General features: G+C 38.8%; 1 protein-coding gene across 5 annotated transcripts in view; it reads right to left on the bottom strand.

Annotated features, from left to right (window-relative positions):
* Positions 1-24,144, bottom strand: part of LOC128380949 (calcium-activated potassium channel subunit alpha-1-like) — an 89,572-nt gene that overhangs the window by 10,178 nt on the left and 55,250 nt on the right. For 2 of the 5 annotated variants that reach the window (XM_053340849.1, XM_053340850.1), the window contains exons 15-28: positions 24,007-24,116; positions 23,256-23,324; positions 22,686-22,772; positions 22,178-22,254; positions 19,490-19,663; positions 13,485-13,578; positions 7,773-7,896; positions 7,185-7,409; positions 6,294-6,486; positions 5,228-5,341; positions 3,810-3,940; positions 2,811-3,005; positions 2,152-2,270; positions 1,803-2,024 (exon numbers count right to left, since the gene is read on the bottom strand). In XM_053340849.1, the coding sequence (XP_053196824.1) occupies positions 1,803-2,024; positions 2,152-2,270; positions 2,811-3,005; positions 3,810-3,940; positions 5,228-5,341; positions 6,294-6,486; positions 7,185-7,409; positions 7,773-7,896; positions 13,485-13,578; positions 19,490-19,663; positions 22,178-22,254; positions 22,686-22,772; positions 23,256-23,324; positions 24,007-24,116 (1,934 nt within the window). Of the gene's footprint in view, positions 1-1,802; positions 2,025-2,151; positions 2,271-2,810; positions 3,006-3,809; positions 3,941-4,918; positions 5,012-5,227; positions 5,342-6,293; positions 6,487-7,184; positions 7,410-7,772; positions 7,897-13,484; positions 13,579-16,809; positions 16,843-19,489; positions 19,664-20,939; positions 20,949-22,177; positions 22,255-22,685; positions 22,773-23,255; positions 23,325-24,006; positions 24,117-24,144 lie in introns of all 5 variants that reach the window. The other 3 variants (XM_053340848.1, XM_053340847.1, XM_053340846.1) reach the window with 3 other exon arrangements.

Below are 24,144 nucleotides of genomic sequence, written 5' to 3'. Positions count from 1 at the left end.
ATGACCTGGTCATCATAGATTCTGCCCCCCTCAATAAGGTCAGGTCTATGATCTAGGTATGTCTGACGACAAACTGGTCTCAATGGGTGTCACCTAAGCATCAAATGCTTTTTCGGAACCAGAAAAGGATTGACCCAGTCATTGTGACTATGGACCTCCAACAAATCACCTGCTCAGTTTCTGCATCAGTAGATAAACTACTGGCACTCTATGATATGTCTCTGAGCAGTGTCTTTGATCTTCATGTCAACATGCACAAGGTACATTTTTCACGCTCTGCTCCCTGGGTCACACATGACCTGCGGAAAATAAAAACAGCTGGATGTGTCCTAGAATGACGCTTCAGATGCTTTAGACTCGCTGTCCACAAACTGGCCATCCGTGAACATCAAAGGATTTACTCAAAGACCCTTAAAGATATTAAGTCACAGTTCTAATTAATAACAATCCTGGCAACCTTAAAAAAATGTTTCCATCAGAAATCATCTGCTACCTCCTGTTCCTGTCCAAGGTGTTGGAGAAGGTGTTTGCTTCTCCAGGACCACCTTAAATACAACAACCTTTCTGAAAAATATCAATCAGCTTTTCATTTAGCATACAACACTGAAACAGCTCTGCTAAGGGCTGTGACTGACCTGCCGATGGCAGCTGATGCACACATTTCCTTCACTTAAACAGCAGCAAAACTGAAGCTCTTCTTATTGGCACTCCACACCAGTTTCAATCACCCCCCATACCTCATCTCACGTTTGATGACCAGGACATCCCCCTTTCCTCCTCAGTCACTAATGTGGGTGTTAGGTTTGACCCTCAGCTGACTTTTGATGACCAATAAGACATCTATGCAAAACAGCTTTCTACCATCTCCTCAAGACTGGCCTATTACAATGTGTTCTTCATAGGGATCCCTGACAGGAGCATACAGAGGCACTGATGCAGAACACAGAACAGAGCTACATGTACCAGGATCCTGGTGCGAAAACACGAACATATAACACCAAACTGTTATCAATGCACTGGCTCCCTGTCTTCTTCAGGATTGACTTGCAACTCCCTACCAACAGGAACTGATCATACGAGACACCTCCACCCGCACTCTAAGACTACGTTCACACTGCAGGCCTTAATGCTCAATTCCGATTTATTTCTCAAATCATATTACACTTTTAAATGTGGCCTGTCTGTGGACTGCGTCACGCACAAAGGCCTAAAAACTTTCTGTTCAGGAAGGCTTTTTTCTACCTTAATTCATATCAGTATTTTCTTTGTATTTTTTTTTATTTTCTATGTTATTGACACTTTAAGTTTCATAATGAATGAATACTGCAGCACAAATTAAACTTATTATTATTTATAATTAATTATAATTATTGTATAATTTACAAAAAAGATAAGAAGAATATGCAACATGAAGTAAATCATTGGAAAAAAAGAAAAAAAAGAAAAATTTAAGACCACTGTTACAGCCAACAGATATAAATTGAATGCAGTATGTGGGGGGGGGGGGGCTCACAGGAAAAAGTGAAGCCTTTGGTGGTTGCTTTCTTTGCCCTATGCCATTGGATGACCCTGCTAAGGAGGATAACCACACCGTTCTGTTCTGTGCTGTGTGATGTTGTTGAATGCAAACTAAGACATACAAGTTACACATACATACACACTCAGACAAACATACACACATAGACACCCAGACATATTACAGTCTGTCTGGACCCTGCAAAAGGACACACAGGACAACAGTAACTGTTGGCAGGCACTGTTCATGGACATAGACAGTCAGAGAGCTCTAAAGGGGCACATACTTTTGTTTGTCTCGTGTGTCCCTGCTTTTGGTGCGGTTGGTACGGTTGGTGGTTGGGATAGAGTGGACAGAGGAGCTCTTTTTGCTGGAGGAATGGGACGAATGGGAAGAGTGGGAGAGGCTGGTTCGAGACTGGCCAGCGTTGTGGTCAAACTGCATCAGGCAGAATATCAGGTCTGAGGGCACCAGCTCAAACGCATATGGTGGATTGGTTATGACATACCTAGTGGAGAGAGGGAACAGATGTAAGTGAGTCCTAAATATAGTGTTGGTAGAATTCATTTTTTAAAACATTGCTTTTTGTGGATCCCAATTTTGAACCTCAAAATGTGAGGGCACAAAAAACTCACCGTTTGGTACATTGGCTTTGTGCATTTAGATGTGCATCTCGTAACCGATAGATGCCAAAGCACAGCATGTTGTATGTTTTCAGAGCTTTACAAAACAGGTCACCATAACAACCACCATCCTGCAAGACAGTGACACTAAGACGATGTAGTATACAGTCTGCATACACTGAAACATTTGCATGGGTTAGGGTTATAATAATTTGCAATAACTTAACCTAAATACATATTCAATACAATTCCTGTATAGATTTGATCCTGATCAGTAAAATAATTTACATTAAAATACAATTTCAGTATGTTTTACATTTGACATCATATAAAATATGACTATGGTTATGGATCACTTGCAATTCACACTCACTGCTGTCCATAACCTATAATGTTGGAGATAACAACTGACATCTCATACTTTGACTAAAGTAATATTTATGTACCTGATGTGTAATATTTTTCTAAATGCCAATAGGCTAATTTCATGATTAGAGTAGATTAAAACTTAATAGAACTTACCTATTTTTAGACGTACAATCCCTGTTAGGTATCTAAACTCTGAATCACAGCTGTCCCTGTTAGTCTGAATCTTTTCACTAAAGCTAGCTCCCACAGCACAAGCAGACAAAGATGTACAAAGCCTTTAGGTGACAAGACCAGTCACTTACCCCCAGGTCGGCAAAGGGCCCGTCGTATAAAGCCAGCTGTGCCACGCGACACCTGTCCCTGTTTGCCAGGGTCTGTGGCGTGCTGTAGCCTCCCCGTAATGCATTCTCCTCCGCTAGCAGTCCCTCCAGCTCGGGTGTCGCCCCGCCTGTTACCAGCGTCCGGATCAAGGTGAGGATATTATCATTGAAGTATGTCTGAAGGAATGAAAGTAGTGGAGGGTGAATCCTTAAGCAAACACCACCAAAGTCACAACTGAACACAGCTAGGCCGAGTGGTGCTATCTAACCCCACTCTGTCGCTTCACATTGTTCTGCACTGTGAGTGAAAAGACAGCAGAATCCAATTACTACAGGTTACTCTCACTCCCATCAGACAGACACACAGGGAGTCCATGTACACATTCATGCTGTCCAGGCATTTCTTACAGCTAAATAACAGACAATTTCTGTGGACAAATCAGCATTACAAACTGAATGCAAAACCTGATGATGTACTTTACTCAGTGTAGTTATCTTTTTAACTTCTAGTTATTGCTTTGTTGATTTTAACAAGGGCAAATGCTTGCCCTTTTCTTTGCACTGCAGTCTCGTGTCTCCCCCTGATTGTACAGCACAGTGACATCTCCCTCAGCTGCTGACAGCACTATTGACTAAGATGATGGATGAGGGCTGTCCATTAGGTAGCATTACCTCTGTCTACACTGGAGCGCACTTGAAGGCAGCTTTGTTCTAACCTCACTCAAACTGAAAGGCAGACAAATGAAGCCGTCATACCAAGTACAAGTTCCAGTCTTGCCATCTATTGTTTTAATGGGAGCAGAGAGAGACAACATTTTTGGGGACTGGAGGTATTCTGCTATTTGTCCTGATATCAAAACACAAGATTTCTTTGCAAATTTCAAATAGCTGACAGATTTTATTTGTCACTGTACAAAAATCTTTATCAAAAGCTCTTTATATCTTCAGTATTGTCAGTAAGCGAGATTAAAAATGACTTACAGCACTCATTAAGGAATCCAGCACACTGACTGCAAAGGCTGTCCCACAGGCAAAAGGCTGAGTGAGGTATAACTCTGTGTCTGGGTCGTCATCATCATCTTGGTCCAGGAACTGAACATTTGAGTCATTCACTAGAGAGAGTGAGCATGTAAATCTCATTACTTTTAAAAAACTTGCTTGTTTATTTTCTGTACACCAAACCAGATCTTACGAAACATTTTCGTGCTTTGAGAAAGCATGGATTGTGTGCTTAAACATACATCAGGCAAATACTGAACTTGATTCACATGAAGAGGAGGAGACAGAAGTACAGTGGTTGTGCACAACAATCAGTAGCTGCAGATATGGACTGTATTATGGAATATGGACTTAGAATTCTACCTGATTTATAGGTCCAAATTTAGACAAAATCTTTTTTTTTTTAAGTGACTGAAATTTAACTATGTCTGATATTTGTGGCCAACTTGCCTCTGTCACATTCCATATCCAGGCCATTCATGCACACTCATGACACCATGCATATTGTCAAAACTCCAGGCGTTGATTCAAAGTCCTCCTGAGGTCAATATCAGTAACACCAATATGCCATTGTTTGTCTTGTAAATCCAAGACAGAACTTCCAATTACTTCTACTTGTATGTCAAAACAAATGAAAGTATCTCATTGCCCCAGAACCTTCTTTGAAGATGTCTTTGAGCACAAAAACACATGCAGTAGCTGGCAGAAAGTAATGATGTAAAATTTAGTTTGAGAACTGCTACTTCTGTGCAGACAGAAATAAATGTCAGTCATATCGACAGGGCTGAGATGAAAGAGGGCACGGGCCAGAGAATGTGATCCAACAGAAGATGCTATGAAAACAGCCACAAGGACTTCTGAGGGATCAAAGGCCTTGTAATTCTTAGAAAAATAAAAGGGAAAATTTTTGCTTTGAGATAAGGGGCCAAAACAAGACAGGCAATTTCAACTAGAACCAAGGGTAAAATGTGCTCAAAGTGATGCCATGGGAATGGACTGAGCCTCTTGTGCAGCAAGAGAAATCAAAAGAAAGCTGATATGGAGGCAGCAGCAGTTACAACACTGCAGTACAGGACAGTGCCACTTCTTACCCAGCTCAGTTATCATTTGTATGCTGGTCCCATTGCTTTTATCCTGACTGAATGAAATCACAGGCACTTTTTTGCCTGGCTTTGCTAACGGCGCTAGACAAGTGTTGAAGAAAAACAGTTACTGGAGCATGTCAACAAGGGCAAAAAAACACATAAAAACTCTACTTTTAGTATGGTTAATCAAGTGTTGACAGCATCTAATTGCAAAAATTGTATTTCCAGATCTGTTTACAACTACGTAACTGAAAAAAACATGCAACCGCTTAGCTAATATATCAGTCAACTGACAAAAATATACAGCAAGCACACCTAGTTCTGTTATGATGGGAATATTTGCCCCAGTTGTCACAGACGTCTGTCTTACTAATCCATGGACTGGGCTGTTTTCAGGAGAGGATCTATCCATTCCAGGTGGTGTGAAGCCTAAATGGACACAAACATGACAAAAAGCATATCTGTTAATGCATTATTCAATACTTCATCAGAGGCTACAAACAGGCACATCAGCAGAACTAATATACTGAGGCTATTTCATCCACTTCCAGCCACTGGTAAAGCATAAAGTTGCTGAGTGTGATGTTACCGTATTCCTGACAAGGTCCAATATTAGTCTATATATAATAGATGTGACACACTGCTCATTTTGTTTCCCTTAGATTGTGTGTGCATGGAGATGGAAACCTTTTTCACACACATACATATACACACAGACACAGACACACAGACACACACACACACACACACAAAGCATGTACAGTATGGAGCCATGAAATAGAAAATAAGTGACGCAAGATTGAATTCAAATTGACTTGACATTCCTCAGACTGACAAGTAAGCACATTAAATCACTGATGCTGTATGTATTATACATAGGCCATGTTTTGACATCCATCACTTACTGCTGACTAAGGCAAATGCGAGGTCATACATGTATTAGAGGAATAATGAAATTGGCAGGATTTTTTTTTCTCTCCTCGGGTCAAAAGGTTTCTAAAAGCATTTCTCTCAAAGCCGATGAATGACCATTATTGAAGGCCATCTGAATCTAACCAAGTGTATCGGTTGCTTTTTTTGAGTGCTGTTACATGCTATTCATAAATTATACATATATGATTTATATAAACTAGTTCCATGTATTGTAAAATGGAAAATGCGTAAGCCAGGTGAGGGTTTTGTGCCAGTGCTGTGCTTGTTGCCACCAATTAGGTTTGTGAAGAAACCAGTTGCTACAGTAACCAGAGGAATAGTCAGTAGGGTTTACTGTCAAATGCAATGACACCAGGTCAGCCAGGCAGCACCCAGTGAGGGATATTCTCTGTGCCAGGGCCCTGTCCCTTCCAGGCGGTGCAGTGAACTATGATAGGGCACTCCTTACCTTGGGAATTAGCCTGCAAGACCCCGATGCTGTCGTCAAACTGCATGGATTTGATGTTGAGTGACGCCAAGATGCATTCTTTGTCCTGCAGTGATGCATCGTCAATATTGTTCTGATTGGCTGACAGGATGACACACATGTCACAGAGGTTGATGTTGACAGCCCTCAGATCTGCCCGACTCAGTGGTGTGCCCTTTGAGGGGGAAGTGAAGGAGAGAATTTGTTATCTCACCTACGTGACACAAAAGGTAAATTGTGTTGTGTTGCAACTTATAAATGGCAGTTACCATCCTTGAGCCCTATGATAACCGTGTCTCCTACCAAAAATGCTTATACACTAGTAATTTCATGTACACTGGCAACATTTTTCCAATACAGGAGATGTGGTGTTCTCATATTGCAGATAAGTCATACAGAGGGAAGTTTAAAGCAAATTCGTAGGACACACAAAGTACAGGATTATGATATACGTTCCTGCAAGTACCACTTGTTGTTAGACTTCTTAAGCACTTGGTTATGGCCATACAGTACACTCGGTACACTGACGTTTTCAATAGCAAGATCACAACCATCACCAAGTACAGTACTTTGAGTTGCTTTCACATAAGCAAAAACATTTATCTAGCTTTAGTTGGCAGGATTGGGTATTATAATAAAAATAAATGAAATACTGTATGTGGACTGTGAACATTTTGCAGATACAGTCAATGAAAATGATTAGCATTGGCAGTAGAAACTTTTTCTGCCTTAACAAGCAACAGGACATTATCCACTAAAGATATTTCTAATGCAAATTAGCTGGATGATGGCATAATTTTAGGAGACAGGGTTGTTTATTTAGTCAAACCTGTTCAAATTGATAAATATTTTAAATATGCAGTCTGCACTCACAGGCAGAATGGAGACTTTTGGAAAATTATGAAGAGTCTCCCACTCGCGTTTCAGATACTCAAGGGAGCCGACAAACACAATGTGCTTCAGTTCATGGTAGTGAAAGTTGCTCGCTCTCAGGGGCATGACAAAGTTTCGGAGACCGATCAACGCTGACTTCACGTCCCCAAATATGCACACAACCACATGGCCGCTCAGAACAGTCATCGCTGCCTCGCTCCGGGTCTGAGAGGGAAAGAACAAAGATTTAAAAATTATGTTTGTGACAGGAATTTGGCATGAATTGGCTTTTCTAGCAAATGTTAGTGCTTTCTCCTCTCTCAGCTGCCTACTCGCAGTAAAATATATCATGCAGTTCATGACCGCTATAGACTATGAAAGTAATTTGAAAAATGGCATATGTATTAGTACAAGAAATGTTCTATGTACAGGGCCCCCATATAGCAAATGACATGTCAAACACCTCATTACAGAGTGTTTAAGTGCCCTGTCAACCTCTGATGGTGCTTTGTGACATGACACATCTGTCACTACGGAGAAGAGTGTCAGGGACAAATGACGTGTGCCGAGCGAAGGAGCAGAACTCACCAAGATGACCTTCTCGATGTCTTTGGACGGGCACCAATGAAACATCCCTGTGGAGTCGTATTTCTTTACGTTCTCATCCATGGACTCAATCTGGTCGTTCCCTGGGATGAGGAGCGGGTCATGTCTAATCAAACAAAAAGACAGGAGGGAGGGAACAAAAGAATATAGGAGACACAGTGAATTAAATAAGCTGAACTAGTGAAGCAATTATTATGATAAACCAAAGAATAGAAGTTACAAGCAGACATAAGTAATGATATTAAAGTGCAAAAATAATATACGATACAATTAATTTAAAAAATAAACATTTGATAAAACATTTAAACATGAGAAATGGATAACATTAATAAATGATGAGTAATGTGCTCATCCAAGGTGAACATAAACAGAATACTGTATAAATAGTATTTATCTTTAAAAATACTCTCTTTATCAAAATGTATACTCCTATACTTTATACTAATCTTCCTCAAACACTTTAATCAATAGACCATCAGGATCTACAAATATATCAACAAAACCCCTTCAAAAAGTTGCCTTCCTCTTTTCCTCTTTGCTCATTCCTGTCAGAGGCCATTTGCAAAAATGCCAACAAAGCCGCCATGTCATCAAGCAGAGTGACATCAGCGGCAGCAGCCAGGCGGAAGAAGATGGCAGCAACACGCGTTGTTGAATGGCATGAGCATGGAGAAGCAATTACGCCCCCTTACTGCATACAGCTTTTGACTTAGTGTGCGGTGTGGTAAAAGCTTTAACATACCAGACTTTGAATATTTCAGCAATTTGCCCAATCATATTTGCTATCCAAAGTGAAGGCCATTAATTTTTAATAAGAGCATCAGAACTACATAAACTAATTCCACTGAGTGCAGCGGTGAGCTTAAACCTGCCCAGCACTGACCACTAAAGTGGTCTCAGAACATGAGAACCTGTGGTTTTTCCTCACTGATTCTGTGGATATGATCATATATTTTGACTAAAAGTATACATTTTTCCAAGAGATATACTAATAAGAGATGCTTGTGATACCAAATATTACTCCCTCCCCCTCTCCTAAAAAACAAAATGCATTTAAATTAAACATTAATACAGATCAGAAAGTATAAAATCATATCCAGTGTCTCCCAACAGAAATAATGCATCTTCAGTTCATATCTGACCTCAGGTGCAAGGATATTGTCAGAAGTCATTCGAGTGCTCATCTAAGAGGGAACATTTTATTTTGAGATCAAACTTTGTTTGCTCAATGGCAAACAAGGTTCTGGCTTTGATGCTATTTCCTAGACTAATACATTACTTCAAAAAAATAAATAAACACATTTAAATGTCCTCAACTGCAAACACAAAAATCTAGTTCTGATCATTTTTACAGAATTTAAGTTCCTGTGCATTTCCCATTCATTTTCTGAACCACTTATTGCTGTTCAAGGACTGTAGCCAATTCTGCATGTATTAGGAAAGAGGTATTGCCAGCTGTACCCTGAACAAAAACTGGAACAACAGAAAAACACATATTCAAATTTACACCATTCTATCAATAATATTTATCTGATGTGGCTCTATGCTACAATGTGGTAAATGTGTGCAAAATTACATTTAAAATAATAAAACAGATTTTCAGTCAATTTGACCTTTCAACTGGTACATTAGACAAAAAAAAGTTTTCTGAATCATTCATTTGGACAAAAAAGTATAATAGCACAATATAATCAAATCATCATGATATGATTCCTCTGAAAGTTGATCAAATGGAACTACTACCAAGTTTCTGATTCACCTATCCTGCATGTCTTTGTACTGTGGGAAGAAACCCAGAAGAAAGGACAGCATACAAACTCAACAAAGAGAAGCTCTAAAATGAAAACCTTAACCCTAACCATCAGCTACAGTGGTAACCACAGAGGCTGTGTGCTGCCCAACACATTAAACTGACTTGATGTTATCTTCTGAAACCCAGACAAAAGCGGTCTCTGTCCAAAACCTTTTAAAGACTCCGTAAGAAGAGCATCCCTTTAATCCGTGTGGGTACTTTAAAAGAATACTACCTTAAGTAACATGTTAAGTATGCATGAAAGTGTCAGCTGAAACTACCATCCCTCAGGCTGCAGGAGACTGAAGCCAAAAAAGACCGCCTTTGGGCTGATATACCCCCAAGGCAAGACCTGGATGTCCTTTCAAGAGTGGAAGTAGTTGGAGAAGGTAATGGCTTTTCTGCTTCTTTTTACCTCTCCAAACCACATCTGTTAAAGCAATGCTTATTTAATAGGACACAGTGTGTGCACAGTAAATTATGTGGGTGAAAGTATGTAAAATATTATCTTTTTAACAAAACTTGGCATAAGTGTACAATGCAGAAGCTGGAATAAACATCACCTAGTTTATTTCTAGAAATATTACCGTAAAACGCAAAACAACTTCGACATCTTAATCCTAATCATTTATTTCATTATCAATTATTCTAGCAATTCATTTTATTACTAATAATTGTCTATGAAGTGTCAGAAAGGAATGAAAAATGGCCATAACAATTTCCAGAGCTCACAGTACTACCACCAAATTGCTTGTTTTTGTACATTTAGGATGATATAAAACAGAGCAGAGCAGCAAATCAGTGACAATTTGCTGCCTTATTCTGTTTTTGCAGCTCCAAAATCAAAAAATCAAAAACTGAAAGAAAAGGTAAACATGGTTATTGACTCAAATGAAAAACGTATGTTATTCTGAGATTGATTATTGTGTTATTCTGAGATATTCTATGTCGAAACAATTGTTGTACAAAATAAAAAATGTCTGAAATCAATTTTCTCGTTGAAGCCTGGATATACTGTTGCATCAAGTTTGAAAATCCATTAAGTCTTTCTGGAAAAGTGAACCATACCAGCATCTTTCCAAACCCTCAGTTCTTAATAAATAGTCATTGGTATGGTATGCCTCCTTAAAAAGCATTTGCCATTGGCTAGCACACTTTTACATTTTTATTGCATGTTTGTGTTCAGATCTTTTAAGCATATTTTTACTTAGAGACAAAAAAGACTATCAAAGTTGTTGTTAAATCATTTCCTGTACATCAACTAATATATTGAGTTAGACTATATCCATAACAATCCTACATTATCCTCCATAACTCCCATTGTACTCTTTATCATCAACTTCTACTAGAGTCTGGAATGCAAGTCCTAATAAGAGTAAAAGCATTTAGTGGTTTTACACCTCAGCTAAATATTTCATCAGAAGTCGAATGTTTCACCACTCAGTGGGGCCGCTGTCACTTCAGTTTGTCCTTGTGGAGATGACTGGTGAGGCAAAGCTCTGCCAGGATAGCTATCGCTCACTGTCAGCCATGACGGCCTGTCACTATCCTGCACTGCCAATTGCCTCAGCAGTGCTATAGCAGACATGACGTGTATGTCACGGCGCCGTTCGATGTGACCAAACACGTTGTGACAACCCACAATTAGATGTGTCTTATGACCCATCAAGGAGCCTGTGGAAATGGTGTTAATTTCAGTGAGGTCGTCATTGTTAAGTTCCAGACAGGGCGTGTTAGTTTGCTGATACATCTGGAAACAGGAGGCAGGTCTGCTTCAACAGTTGATCACTTTCTTCTTTTGTGCTTCGTTTCATTACACAGAGCAAAGGCGTCAGTGAGTGTCATTTCTGCGAGCGCACTTCTGAACATTAAAAATGATAAGCGGCATAATTCACTACTTAAGTCGTACGATGACACATTTGACAAGACTTCACACGTCATGACCGCAAAACATAAGGCCAGGTGTCTTCTAGAGGAGTGTAATGACAGCTGAGAGAGACATAAAGTAGAAACTAGACATGCACATTATGTAGATTTTCTATTTCAGCATCACTGCACTGGCTTACTGTAATACTGCAATTCAGATACAAGCAGTGAGGGCAGGCAAAGTCTTTGAAAATCCTCCCCATCATGCAAACTGACAAAGCCTTGCTCTTCAAAACCCAGAGCCAATCTGTTGATCATTACTTATTTACGAAGGCCTTGAGGCCGCAGGTCCTGTAAAAACACATTTGATATAGTATACACCCAGATGTTTTTTTCTCCGCATGTTGCAATGAAGTATCCCTTAGGCTACCACAGTGAATCCCTCTCTAGGCAGCAGACACTCTGTATGAAATAACACATCCACCTGTATCGTACAGTGCATTAGCATGGCAAATAGATGGGCTGGTTTGGTGGGTTGCTATTTAGCTGATGGCTATAGCATTGGAAAAGGCTGGTTTTGTTACCCAAGAGTCTGGAAATCACCTGGAGCGATTCAACTTTGGCACCACTTTGAACCAAATCAAACAAGGGCAAACGCCCACCTGCAAAAACAGAGGCCATAGATCAAAAGAAAATGCTAAATTAGCCTATAAACACGCCTTTTAGATATAATACTAAGTCATTCTTATAAATGCTATACTATATTGTTGATCTGTTGATCTATTGTATCTTATACTATTAAACTACACAGACATTTGTGGATTTAATTTCTAAATGTCAAATGAATAGCAGCAGTATTAGCATTGGGAGCATAAAGTCATCTGTCAGTTTTAATTAAATTACATCAGTATAATTTCACTTTGTATACGTCAAACTGCAGGACTTCCCTGTTGCCTGCCTTCCTTATAACATGGCACTTAATGACAATGACTATTACTATTATCATCCCTGTAATGGCCTTGCGTTGAATAACAGTGTTATCTTCAGTCAGAATCAATAAGCGCTGATTTAATTTTATGGGACAAGATAAAAGCAAGGTAGCATTTGAATTCGCCTTTCATTGTGAGGATACATATCATCTGTGGCCTTACGTGCTGAAAAGAGCTCACAGGGATCTGACAATAGATGAATAGCCTTGGGCTATCTATCCTTTAGAGCCTCTCTGACTGGCTGGTGCTGTCATTAGTGCCAGGCCTGTTTAAGAGCTGTAGTCAGTGGGTGTCACTTGAAACTTTGTGACACAGAGCACTTCTGCAAGCCTGAGATGTTTTTCAAGAAAACAGAAGAGCTGAGAATGTCTTAAGATGTCCTTAGAGTCTGAGCGATCCAAGATTTTTAAAGTTCATAGCATTTTTTTTTCAAATCCAAAAAAGATACTGTATGTGAGCTGATATTTGCTTTTTAATAGGAACACAGAAACACATTTTCTTGAAAAGGATCCTTACATCTGTTGAAATCAGTGTTATTTATATTAACATTGGGTTAATTGACTTTGTAGTGGCATGTAGTGATGAACCCAAAGACAATAACCACCTGACTCTGCAGTTCCACTCAGCTCAATGGAGTATTTTAGCTTCTTTTAGCTAATTGTTTTGGTTTTACAGCCCATTACTTAACTATTTTGGTCCAGTCTTACCACTAGTCAGCCTTTATTCCAGCCGCAAAATGAATGCTAATGTTGCTCCATGTGTGTTGTATATATAAATAAGCAACTGTTTGCTAATACCCACACCAAAACAGCTTTATTAGGTGATACAATTGTTTTATGGCTATGCTAATGCTATGTTAATGAATGCTATGTTAATGAATGCTTTCTTAAATTTTGTTATTAAAGAATTTTGACCAAGCTGTATTGCATGGTGACACCATCTGTATTCAGCTAAATGAGCATTTTGAAGACTTAGGAAAACCAGTGTATAGAAACTAAACACAAAGTCAGATGCAGCAGGTACCACATATTATTAGTGACGTCCTACCTCATTATCTTCGGTGAGGAGTTTGGAGAGTTTCTCATGCCTCCATTGCGTTGCTTTTTTTTAGGCGATAGCGCCGACTGTTGGTCATCTTCAACTGCAACAAGAAGCAACGATATGAGGGAGCGAAGTTATCAGAAGACACGCAAAAATCCACACATCAGTGACAGCAAAAGAAACACCACACTACAATTTAAGGTCAGTGAATTCAAAGAGATAATACGGTTATGGAGACAGAGTAGAAAGTGAAGTTGGGTGAACACGATGGGATGGACAGGACACTTTAACTAGTGTGCAAACAGTCCAATGTTTGCATAATGACGAAAGGATACTGTACATTCGCACATCATTTGATTGTGTATGAAGATACAAACATGCAATATAGTGCCAACCATCATGCCAATTGCTTAAATTGCTTCAGATATATAACTCAGATTATGTTGCACCACAAATACTTAAAACCTTCATTAGGTTGATTTAATTTTTCATCCCTTGTTAGTATATATTTTCTAATACCTTGACTTGGATAAATTGTCTGTTGGCCATTCTAATCATTCACATTCTCATTTAATTAAGGTAATAACCTATAAACATCAAGCATTCAACATTATAAATAAGCCTCTCTTGCCAATACTGAATCCAGTACGGATTGCTGGTCTTTCTTCATCTTGCGAGTGACGCCCTTGGCTCATATAATTAGGTTGGTCCTCTTGCCAGAGTGATTTATGTACAGCTGAGATGGCCCTTGGACATTGTCTTTATCACTACACAAAACTGCATTGAGCTCTTCAAAGGGAACAAATTACAAGTTTTACCCTCGAGTAAAGTAATCGGGCAAATATTTTCACAAGCTAATATCACTGTAAAGGAAAACAACTTTGCTCTGTAGCAGTCGCTGGTAAAATAAGCACAAGCAGCTAGAAAAGTGTTTGTGCTAATGACATTTTAACAGCCATGGTTTGTAGAGGGAATAGCTTGTTACAAGCCATGGAAAATACACTTGAGTCTTTTAAATCAATGTTTAAGTTGTCAGCAGTTTTTTTTCAAAGAAATTAAAAGAGCTTTCATTAAAATTAATAAAGGCTCACAGATCATGCTCCTCTGCAGATGAACACACAATTTCAAACACTGTTAACGTGTCTGAGTGTGACACTATAATGGAAAATGTTGAAGTACGGGGGGCTTCCAGTGGAGAGAGATGCTCAAACACACTGGCCCTTCACATCTTGCTTGGCCTGTTCAATATTTAATGTTTCACAGCTGACAGCTGCACACACTGGGTCATTAGTAAGGAATGCTACACATGCAACCACTCCAGCCTGGCAAGCACATGCTTTGGTTGTGCTGTCGTTGAGTACAGGCCTGCCAAACATGACGAGGGGAACGGGGGAGGGGAGGTGAGGGGAGGGTGGCCCTTACAGTGCCTGTGACTGAGAGTGGCGTTATTGGAGTGACTGGGATGGTATCTGTATTTCACCGGCAGGCTACGTGCTCGGTGGAGTCGGCTGGCCTCTTCTGCCACCCCTGGTAGCCGGCCCACCTGGCCCAGGTCCCTGGAGCCCATAAAGCTCAGTCTCAAAGTGGAGGGCTCAGTGGGGGGCAGCAGGCTTCCCTTGCGGTTGTTTACCAACGGCACCGACACAGCAGTGACTCCGCTGCGGGGCCCCCTACAGACCACGCTGGCTGAGTTGTGGTTCAGTTTAGCTGACTTGTATTGATAAGTTGATGACTGGGTTAGGGGGGCATCATTTACTGCTAAATAAAGAAGAGTCAAAATCAGCAGCACATTAATGGATTCTTTACTTGTGTTTTTAGAGGGTCAGTTCAGTCAAATCACAAAAAAAGTTTTTTTTTTCAGCTTTTACCTCCACCCCAACACAATGTACAGAAAATGAGAATAATTTTGTTTGTGCTGCTTAATTTGTTAAAAAAAAAAAAAAAAAAAAATCAGTTTGGAAAAGCAATGTGTCTTGGATAATCCAGAGACTTTTCTATCAACAGTTTTCATTGGAACTACTTTTTTACTAAAGAAATACTCCCTATTTAAAATGTTAACACAATAATTAATTACATTGTCGCAGTTCTGTGCACTTGTTCAGTGCTTAAACAAGTAGTGCAAACAAATTCCCTTCACCTCTATTTTATTTTCTTTATTTCTTTGTGAGTTGAGTGAACTAACCTTTAATTCTTCACATTAGCACCAATATAGGATTTGATTTAAACTGACTTCAATAAGACCTGCAGTGTGTATGTTAATAAAACATCTTGTGACTCTTATCATAATTAAAGCATATTCACTGGTTTTTGGGGGTAATTCTTTCTGGCACAAGAATGCTAATAACTGAATAATTAAATAACCTCATTTTTATTAAACACCACTTAACCACTTGGTATAGCCACCAATGAAATGTTGGATTTGACATTTACTTTGATATTTATAATAAACATGAATTAATAAGTATGCTTTCAGGTGTTCCAGCGATTGTTATGCCATAAGAACAAGGAGGTGACAATGTGAATTAACAACCACTAGCTACCAGATGCAGTTTATGCCTGATGAGGGTGGAATGAATTCAGTATCCGTTTGAGTATTTGAAATGTAAAAGCATAGAGCTCCACTGGTGTTATAACGGGGGTAAAACTGTTAAAGATAAAACAGCGACAATAACGACAAAAGAGGCAGAGAAAAAGTGTTTTCCTTAGTCTCAAAAATGGCTAGGAGCTAAAACTGGAGAATAGAGATGATTATTTCAACAGTCAGCTGTCTAGCAGATTATCTTTCCTGCACTAGACCTCCACTATTCATCTGCCCCATGTCAAACATGCACAGCACTTCTCCAGGACAACACATTGTGGCAGATTTGCTGCCTATCACAGATTCTGCTAAAGTGAATGGACCACAAGGTTCACACTCCTCTGCTGGCTGGGTGAGAACTGAGAGAAAATTATAGTAACTCTCAAGTGTTACAATATCTTTGATGCTGCTTGTTTAGTCTCTAAAAATAAATCTGAATTACCTAATTACTACCTTAAATCTTTTAATGTTGTATCTTCAAATGTGCACTGGATTAATTCATCCACACTCACAGTGAAGCAGTAGCACCATCTACTGCTGAGCTGCAATTGATACCCAACACAAACCACACAGTTGCCTAATACACTGCATATAAAATATAATGATGGGTGATGATAGACTGGATAGAGCAATGAAGAGTGAAACAGTAAAATACAGAGGGTTAAAGACAGAACATGTAGTGATAGCTAAGACTGCACATGTGGAAGAGGTTAGAAAGAAATGACAAAATAGAGAATGGAAATCAGAACTTACTTGATTTGATATATCCATTATAGCTATTTTTAGCTGAGAAAAGAAATGCAGAGACAGATAAGGTTACAAGGAAGAACAGGTTACATTGAAAACAAATTATACATGACATTTGAGAACTGAGGACTGAGGGATTTCTCTTTAAAAAAAAGGTGTGCCTTGAAGAAAACATGGACAAAACAATGAAAAAATAAAACAGGGATCAGATTAAAATGTAATTTTCAGTATTTTCAGTAATGTGGCCAAGACGTTTAAATTGTGAACCGTAGTCAACTGTTTGTACAGAGCTGATAAATATAAGCACATTTGATACGTTAAAGTAATTGTTGATTTGGTGATTTGCAGGTACAAGATGGCTAGGTTTATATAAATCTGTCTAGAAATTTAACGGTTTAGGATTACATGGTTTGTGGCTGTAACTAAAAAATATTTTCATTATCAATTAATCTGCCAATTAATTTCTCAATCAATAGTTTAGTCTACAATACGTAAGAAAGAAATATCCCCTTAAATATCCTAACCCTAACCCAACTTGATATCTTCAAATAGCTTGTTGTGTAGAAGTGAGTTATAGATTTACGTAATGATCATGTAATGACATCACAATTAGGAAGCTAAAACTAAGAAATATTTGATTTTTTTCCCTAAAAATATCATTGAAAAATGAATGAGTTATCATAATATTTGCTGATTCTGTTGATTGACTAATCAATTATTTAACTAATTGATTACATGAATGTTTCAATGTGAAGTAGGATCTTACCACAATGCACACTGAAATATAGTCAATGAAATGGGGTGTAACCTTAATGTCTAAAAATCTCAATGACATTTTCCCATTTTTAACCTACATGTCTAGATGTCCTTTAACATGAAAATCACCAATGCTCAGTGGGTAGATCTGAAGCAAGGACGTATGCATGTAACCAGACTTGTATTGTGTGACAGAATGTATTATTTTCCTAAAGTCTATCTAGTATTATGCTTATTCTTTTAACCTCTTCCCCAAAAACTCTTTCTCATTCCTCTACACTACCTAAGACAACCTGCACAGATGTATGGAACTTTCTGTGAGTCACTTTTTGGAGCCGTGAGTCCCACACATGCTCATTAGTACCTTATTTCAACCCCTTGCTTACAATAAAGGTCATGCATTGAGCTTAAGGCAGGACAGTGACAGCAATGTTCAAACAGGGACCTTGCTGGTCCTGGCATCTGTCGCCTGCAATCGGAGGGCGCAAGCAGAGTCACAGGACTAACAGGCTAGCATCTGTCCCACAACGAGAGAGAAAGAAGGGGCGGGGGGGCACTCGACTGCCTGGTGGTTAGGAACTGTCAGGCTGAGTTTCATGACAACCGGTAGCACTCCAAAAATGAAAATGCAAACATAATTTCCATGTCAGCCCGTATAAGGCCTCACTCCGTGCGTCTCCCGCACCGTGTCGACAGCAACTCCGGAGCTCTGCTTGAGCTTAGCTAGCCAGGCGATGCTCAGAGCACACAACCCTGCAAGACATGTTGAGGGGTAGAAACGCCCAGGGATGTTCAACTATACACAGAATGGTCTTTGATCAAGAGACGTTTGCTAAAATTGTATGACAGTCTACAATGTATTCCAGCAAATTGTATCAACCCTCCACAAACTCAGACACATTATTCGTGCCTTCTGCAATACATCAGTACAATTTAACATGCCCTCTGGCTTTAAAGGGGAATCACACTTCAATAAAGAATTCATATGCAGCTCTTTTCAGTTCAGGTCAATTCAATCAAGTCCAATATGATCCAGAGCTGTTTTATTGTTTCACTATATGTTCCTCTCATTGTAGTATTGTACTATACTATATTATTGTACTTAAAAAACTCTCAAACTATAAATTAAAATTCTGCAATGAACGGGACATTGGTTTACTGTATGTATTGAACATGATTTGTAGAATTTGCCCCTGGTTGTTTCAGCTTTAATCAACCTCAATATCCTCAAAAAATCCCCTAAGGTGCTCTCAAGACCATCTTTTTAAAACATTGTTTCTGTCATCTAAATATATCAAATCCTATCCTGAGTATCTATTTCTGGAGGGTACAGTAATGAAAATAAATAATTACATTTGAATTAAATTAATATAATTTGGGTTTGTTCTTGAAAAGATGAAGTTACCCTCTCCAGTGACATCATGATGGTATTTGTACACTCCTAAAAAATATATAATTTGATAAAAAATTCATGCTAAATTCTCTACCAGGAGGGCTATAACATTAAGTGTGCATCGAGAAAAGTGTGGCAGAGATTTAGGGCTGTACAAGTAGGCTCCATGGTTTCATGTTGATGAGGTCAATGGAAGGGGAAGCACTCCATAATCCCCTTCAACTATTTAAGTTATATTACTATCATTGAGGGGATGATTATTTTTTACACTCACAATCTCTGACAAAAACACCAGCAAAACAGTATACCAGCATGCTTCACAACAGCTAAAAGTCACTCCAAAAGTAGCAACACAGGGGGGAAGAACACCAGCTGACTAAAAATCATAAAGCTAAAACAGTAAAGCAACATCTATATCCATGACAGTGTTGATACAGCTGCTAGAGCTAGACACCACACAAGCTAAAAGACACACTGCACAGGTTACACAGTGCATATTACAAAGTTTGAAGAGCACATGTCATGGCGACAACTTACAGGCACGTAAAGTGGCTGAGCAATCATTAACAGAGACAGCAGAGAGCGGGATGTCACGTTGAGGAGAGTCCGTGTTACAACGCACATTAACCGGCATGCAAGAGCAGTCCCGCTCTGAGCGGCCGCAATCAAAACAACATGCCAGTCTCATTTTCTTGTAGACAGGTTTCTTGGCTACAGTCATGGGTTCAGACGAGAGGAGAGGAAGAGCAGGTTAATGATGAGGGGTTGTTCTGGAGGAAGAGTGGACAAAGGCAAGACAGGGCACAGAGGAAGGCTGCTGCTGGGATGCACGTGATAAAGTTTGGCTTGACCGCGAGCGAGCAAATTCAACTGGTTCCCAGTTTTTGTGGTTTATTCACTTTGGTTATTTTATGAGACAAGTGGGGTAAATATCACGAAGCCCTAAAGTCATGTGGTTTGTGGGTAAAAATGTGATGAGCGAGTGTGGGGGAAAGGGCAGGTCATTATTTTATTTAGCAGTGGAAGAAACTCTCTTTCTCATGAGTTCCTGATTGACTTCCTGACCTCACCCCTACCCTAACCTCTATAGATCTACAATGCAATATGTGATTTTCCAACTGTAACCTATTTGTACTGGTTCCTAAATTTAAAAAAAATACAATTGATCATTTTAATTCTCATATAATTTGAATGTAACTCTTCTCTCTAACTTTGAAGACAAGATAACACAAATGTATCTAATAAAAGGTTAAAAAAAAGTAAATGTGAAAATGTCTCATATTACAGTTTTCCAGGCATATAAATGAATCTTCGAGTGTTCCCAGAAAGGCCAAATACAAAAATGACTAGTTTCAACACTTGTGTGAAACTATACAAGACCATAAATTCATTTGACATGTTCAAGTAACAAATACTGCACAACAACTTGATATCTGATGTGTTGTGGAAAAAGTGTGTAGTCATCACTGTAAATGACATTTTTTGGGGATATATGTCAAATGATTTATTTCTTTTATCAACCAGTTAAAATGAGAAATGTCCCTCATTTCTCATCCTTGTGTTTCTAAAGACATGCTCTTCATGCAGGGATGTTGTGTTTGTCAAAGGACTGCAGTGACATCTGGTGGTGATCTGGAGTATTATTGACCCAAGCAGGCATGAATGAAATTCGACGCTCAGTTAATAATGTTGCATCAACAAATATTTAGCACTATCTCAATAACAATGGAAAATTCTTCCCTGTAGTTATTGCATGCTCAACTTTATATCTTTATCTCTCTCTGTGTCGTTTTCCAAAATTGTTATTGTTGCTCATTTTTGTTGACCGTTTTTCTCGAATCAAAAGCGACGTGCACATGACAACGAGAAGGGATCCAGGCAGCATCAACCATTGTACATGCAACATTTACATTACATTCAAACAGATTGCTTCAATCAGTGACAGCAGGCTGTATTTTCAGAGGGGAAATTAATCCACGTTACTCACAATATATCACTATTAAGTGAATTTTTTAGAAAAGTGTGTCAAGTTCCCAAGCAGCAGTAAAATAATACACCAAATGTTAGGGTTTCATGTTAGCTGTATTACTATATTAATTCCAAATGAAAGAACAACAAAGTGGTACATGATATCTTTACAGTCTAGAGACATACGATCCATCCAGGTACCTGTGGTGTTAACAGTCTCTTTGAATTCCTGTTAACATCACAAAGTTATCAATGAACTGACAGCACAGACAACTTTTGTACAAAAGACACTATAGCCAACATCCATACAGGCAAGCACAAAAAATGCATATACAGAGTGAGTTCACAGGTGGTCTGTAAGGAGGACTCTACCTGTGTTAACATGCTTGCTTTTCTACTTTTTATCTATAATAGATGGGAATCAGACTGAAAACAGAGTATTCTATAAATGCTCTCATGATGCCCATCAGGAGCAGACCACTTGAGTTGAGTTATAGGTATGAGAAGAGCAATGCTGCCTTAATATCTGTCCATTCCATATCCTGCTAAAGCTAAGAGTTTAGCTTAGCATAAAGACAAGAAACTAATGATCGAATTTGTTCAATCTGTAAATACCAAAAATGTAACAAATATGTTTTGTTGTGGCTGGTTATTGTGACTTCCAGGTGACTCTAGACTTTCGTGGTAACCTGATGGTAACAACAACAACTCCAGGAAGTTATTGCTGTTCTTGTCTGGATTAAACAAATTAGATATAGTGTGTCTGTTAGTGAGTTTAAGAAGTGGATTTCTTCACCCTCTGACAGAGCCAGGCTAGCTGACTCCCCCTGTTTGCAGTCTTTATGCTAAGCTAAGCTCTCATGCAACTCTTGGCAAGGAAGCATATGAGCATATTTCCTAGTATGTAGAACTATTCCTTTAAAGAATCAGTTCATCCAAATTAAAAAAAACAGAAATGCAGTGAAGTATATCACAAACTGTAAGCGCATGAAACCAAAACCAAACTACCTGCATAACACAACTAGAAAGCTGTGTTTTGTAATTTGGGTGAACTGACCCTTTAATGTGGGAAGGTACTGATGTTATACAGAGGCCCAAACATGTAGTTTTAAGAGAGAAATCTTCTGATGAGGTCATGCATACTGTATACACCATCACACTGTTATACTAATCTCACTGCTGTTTCACTTTAGTCTGTGACGGCCTGTTAATGAAAGCAAAACAACTTAGACAATATTTTAATATGTAATCACTTACATTTCTTGCATCCACATTTCTTTATCCTTTTGGGATCAGTAATGTCATCATGGCAAGCCTTACAGTAAAACAATGCCCTGTGAAAGAAAGACAAGTATCCCAGGTTACCAATGTCCAAGAGGGTGAAATAAAGTGTTAATAGACATTTTACCTTCCCAACAGCTGCGATAAATTGATTTAGTTCACATTTACTCACTCTTGAACCTAACTACCTAAACCTAAACCAGTACCAAGCAAAGAGCAGATAGCTAACAGCTTACACAACAGCATGCTAACTAATAACATGTTAAGCTACAAACCTACCATGAATTGTTTGGGCAAGTTTTCTTTGCCCTTTCTCGTACATATAAGTAGGACTCAACTGAAACAATGTGAATAGAGATATAGTATGTGATGATGCATAATGCAAAAGAGCAGAGGAAAAAAAACAGCCAGACAGAGCATTTATCAGAAAAGACACTTTACTTTTAGATGCTGTTAGATTCTAATCTCAGGTCCCATTCATTACCTCTTTACTTCTTTGGCATCACTGGCAATGAAGAAGCCCAAGGTCCCCTCCTGCATTTTCACGTGGTTTCCAGGGTTTATCAGGGTGCTGTCCGAATTTATAGACCAGGGATGTTAAAGCGTAAGGTTATATGGGAATTTGCAAGGCTTTGCTGTAATCACTGGCAATAATACATGCTGGCAGGATTAGTTCTCACACCTCATTTGAGAGGATGTCCTGTTTATTAAATTAGGTTGATGAAATAGATACTGCAGCAGTGACACATCAAATGGTATGAGATGAGCATCAGTGCTTTAGAGAAACCACTAAAACAAAGCTTCAGCTATACTAAAAAGGACCAAATGGCCACTTTGCACATTAATCTGTCAGAAAACTCTGTGAACAAAACAATTTAGACACCAATTTAGCTTCTTTTAAAATGCACATTGTGTTTTCAGTCAAACAGACAAGCTGATTCAAAGTAGCTTCATCACTGTAAGTAAATACTGACAGCAAACACACCTGCGTATTAAAGTTTTTGCATTCATGAATTTTAATAACTTACAATCCACGCTGAGCACATCCACTTACCTGCTTTCCCTTTGATCAGACTTGTACTCTATAGCTATTAGGAGTAGCTTTAGCTTCACGTAGCAGAGTCTGCAGAAGAGTATAACAATTTAATGAGACATCATGCACACTAAAGGACTGCTGTTTTCTGCAACTAATCTTAACTGGGAGTGCCAGTTTTCTACTGTGAGGTACAATTTATATTTCTGAAGCAGGGCATCGGTTTTATACTGTGGACTGTACACTTTTGGAATAACCTTAGCTTCTTTGACTCTTCAACTAACAAATCCAATAATTATTACAATAGTAATTAAGGTATGGAAGCCAAAGAGTGGTAATGGTTCCTCTTTTCTAAAACCCATTATTTCAAGATCATGTGATTTTCGGTTGTTGTTGTGTTCTCATAATAAGATGATAATTTGCTAAATTTGAGTCTTTTGTTTTAAAAACCATCACTTTAATAAGAATTATCTCAACATAACAAGAGATTTGACCTGCTATCTTGAGAAAATTAACCAGATAATCAACATATGATCTTGAGATAAATATAAAAATATGTATTGCAACCACAGCTGCCTTCAGCTTCCAGTGAAAACTAACTCTCATATCTTCAGCCTCTTAGTTCTGACTCTTCATTGAAAAATTAGATGCCACAAAGTGTGTATAAAAGTACATCTGGTAAACACAAAACCAAAAACAGCAAAGGAGATAACAGAGAAGACCACACAGGACAATTGTTAATAAAAGAGACCCATGGTTTTTGTGTACTTACTCACAAATTACAGGGAAAGACATGCCTACAAAGGCACTCGACAGATACTCAGTGTACATCTCATTGGCTACTCCTTCTAGGTAATACTTCTGCCATGTGTCCTCCTCAATCTGCAAACAAGGTTTATAGACAAACAAG

This window comes from Scomber japonicus, chromosome 20, assembly GCF_027409825.1.
Source record: "Scomber japonicus isolate fScoJap1 chromosome 20, fScoJap1.pri, whole genome shotgun sequence".
NCBI lineage: Eukaryota > Metazoa > Chordata > Actinopteri > Scombriformes > Scombridae > Scomber > Scomber japonicus.
Note: the sequence above shows the minus strand (reverse complement) of the source record. Positions and strands in the feature narration are given on the sequence as shown.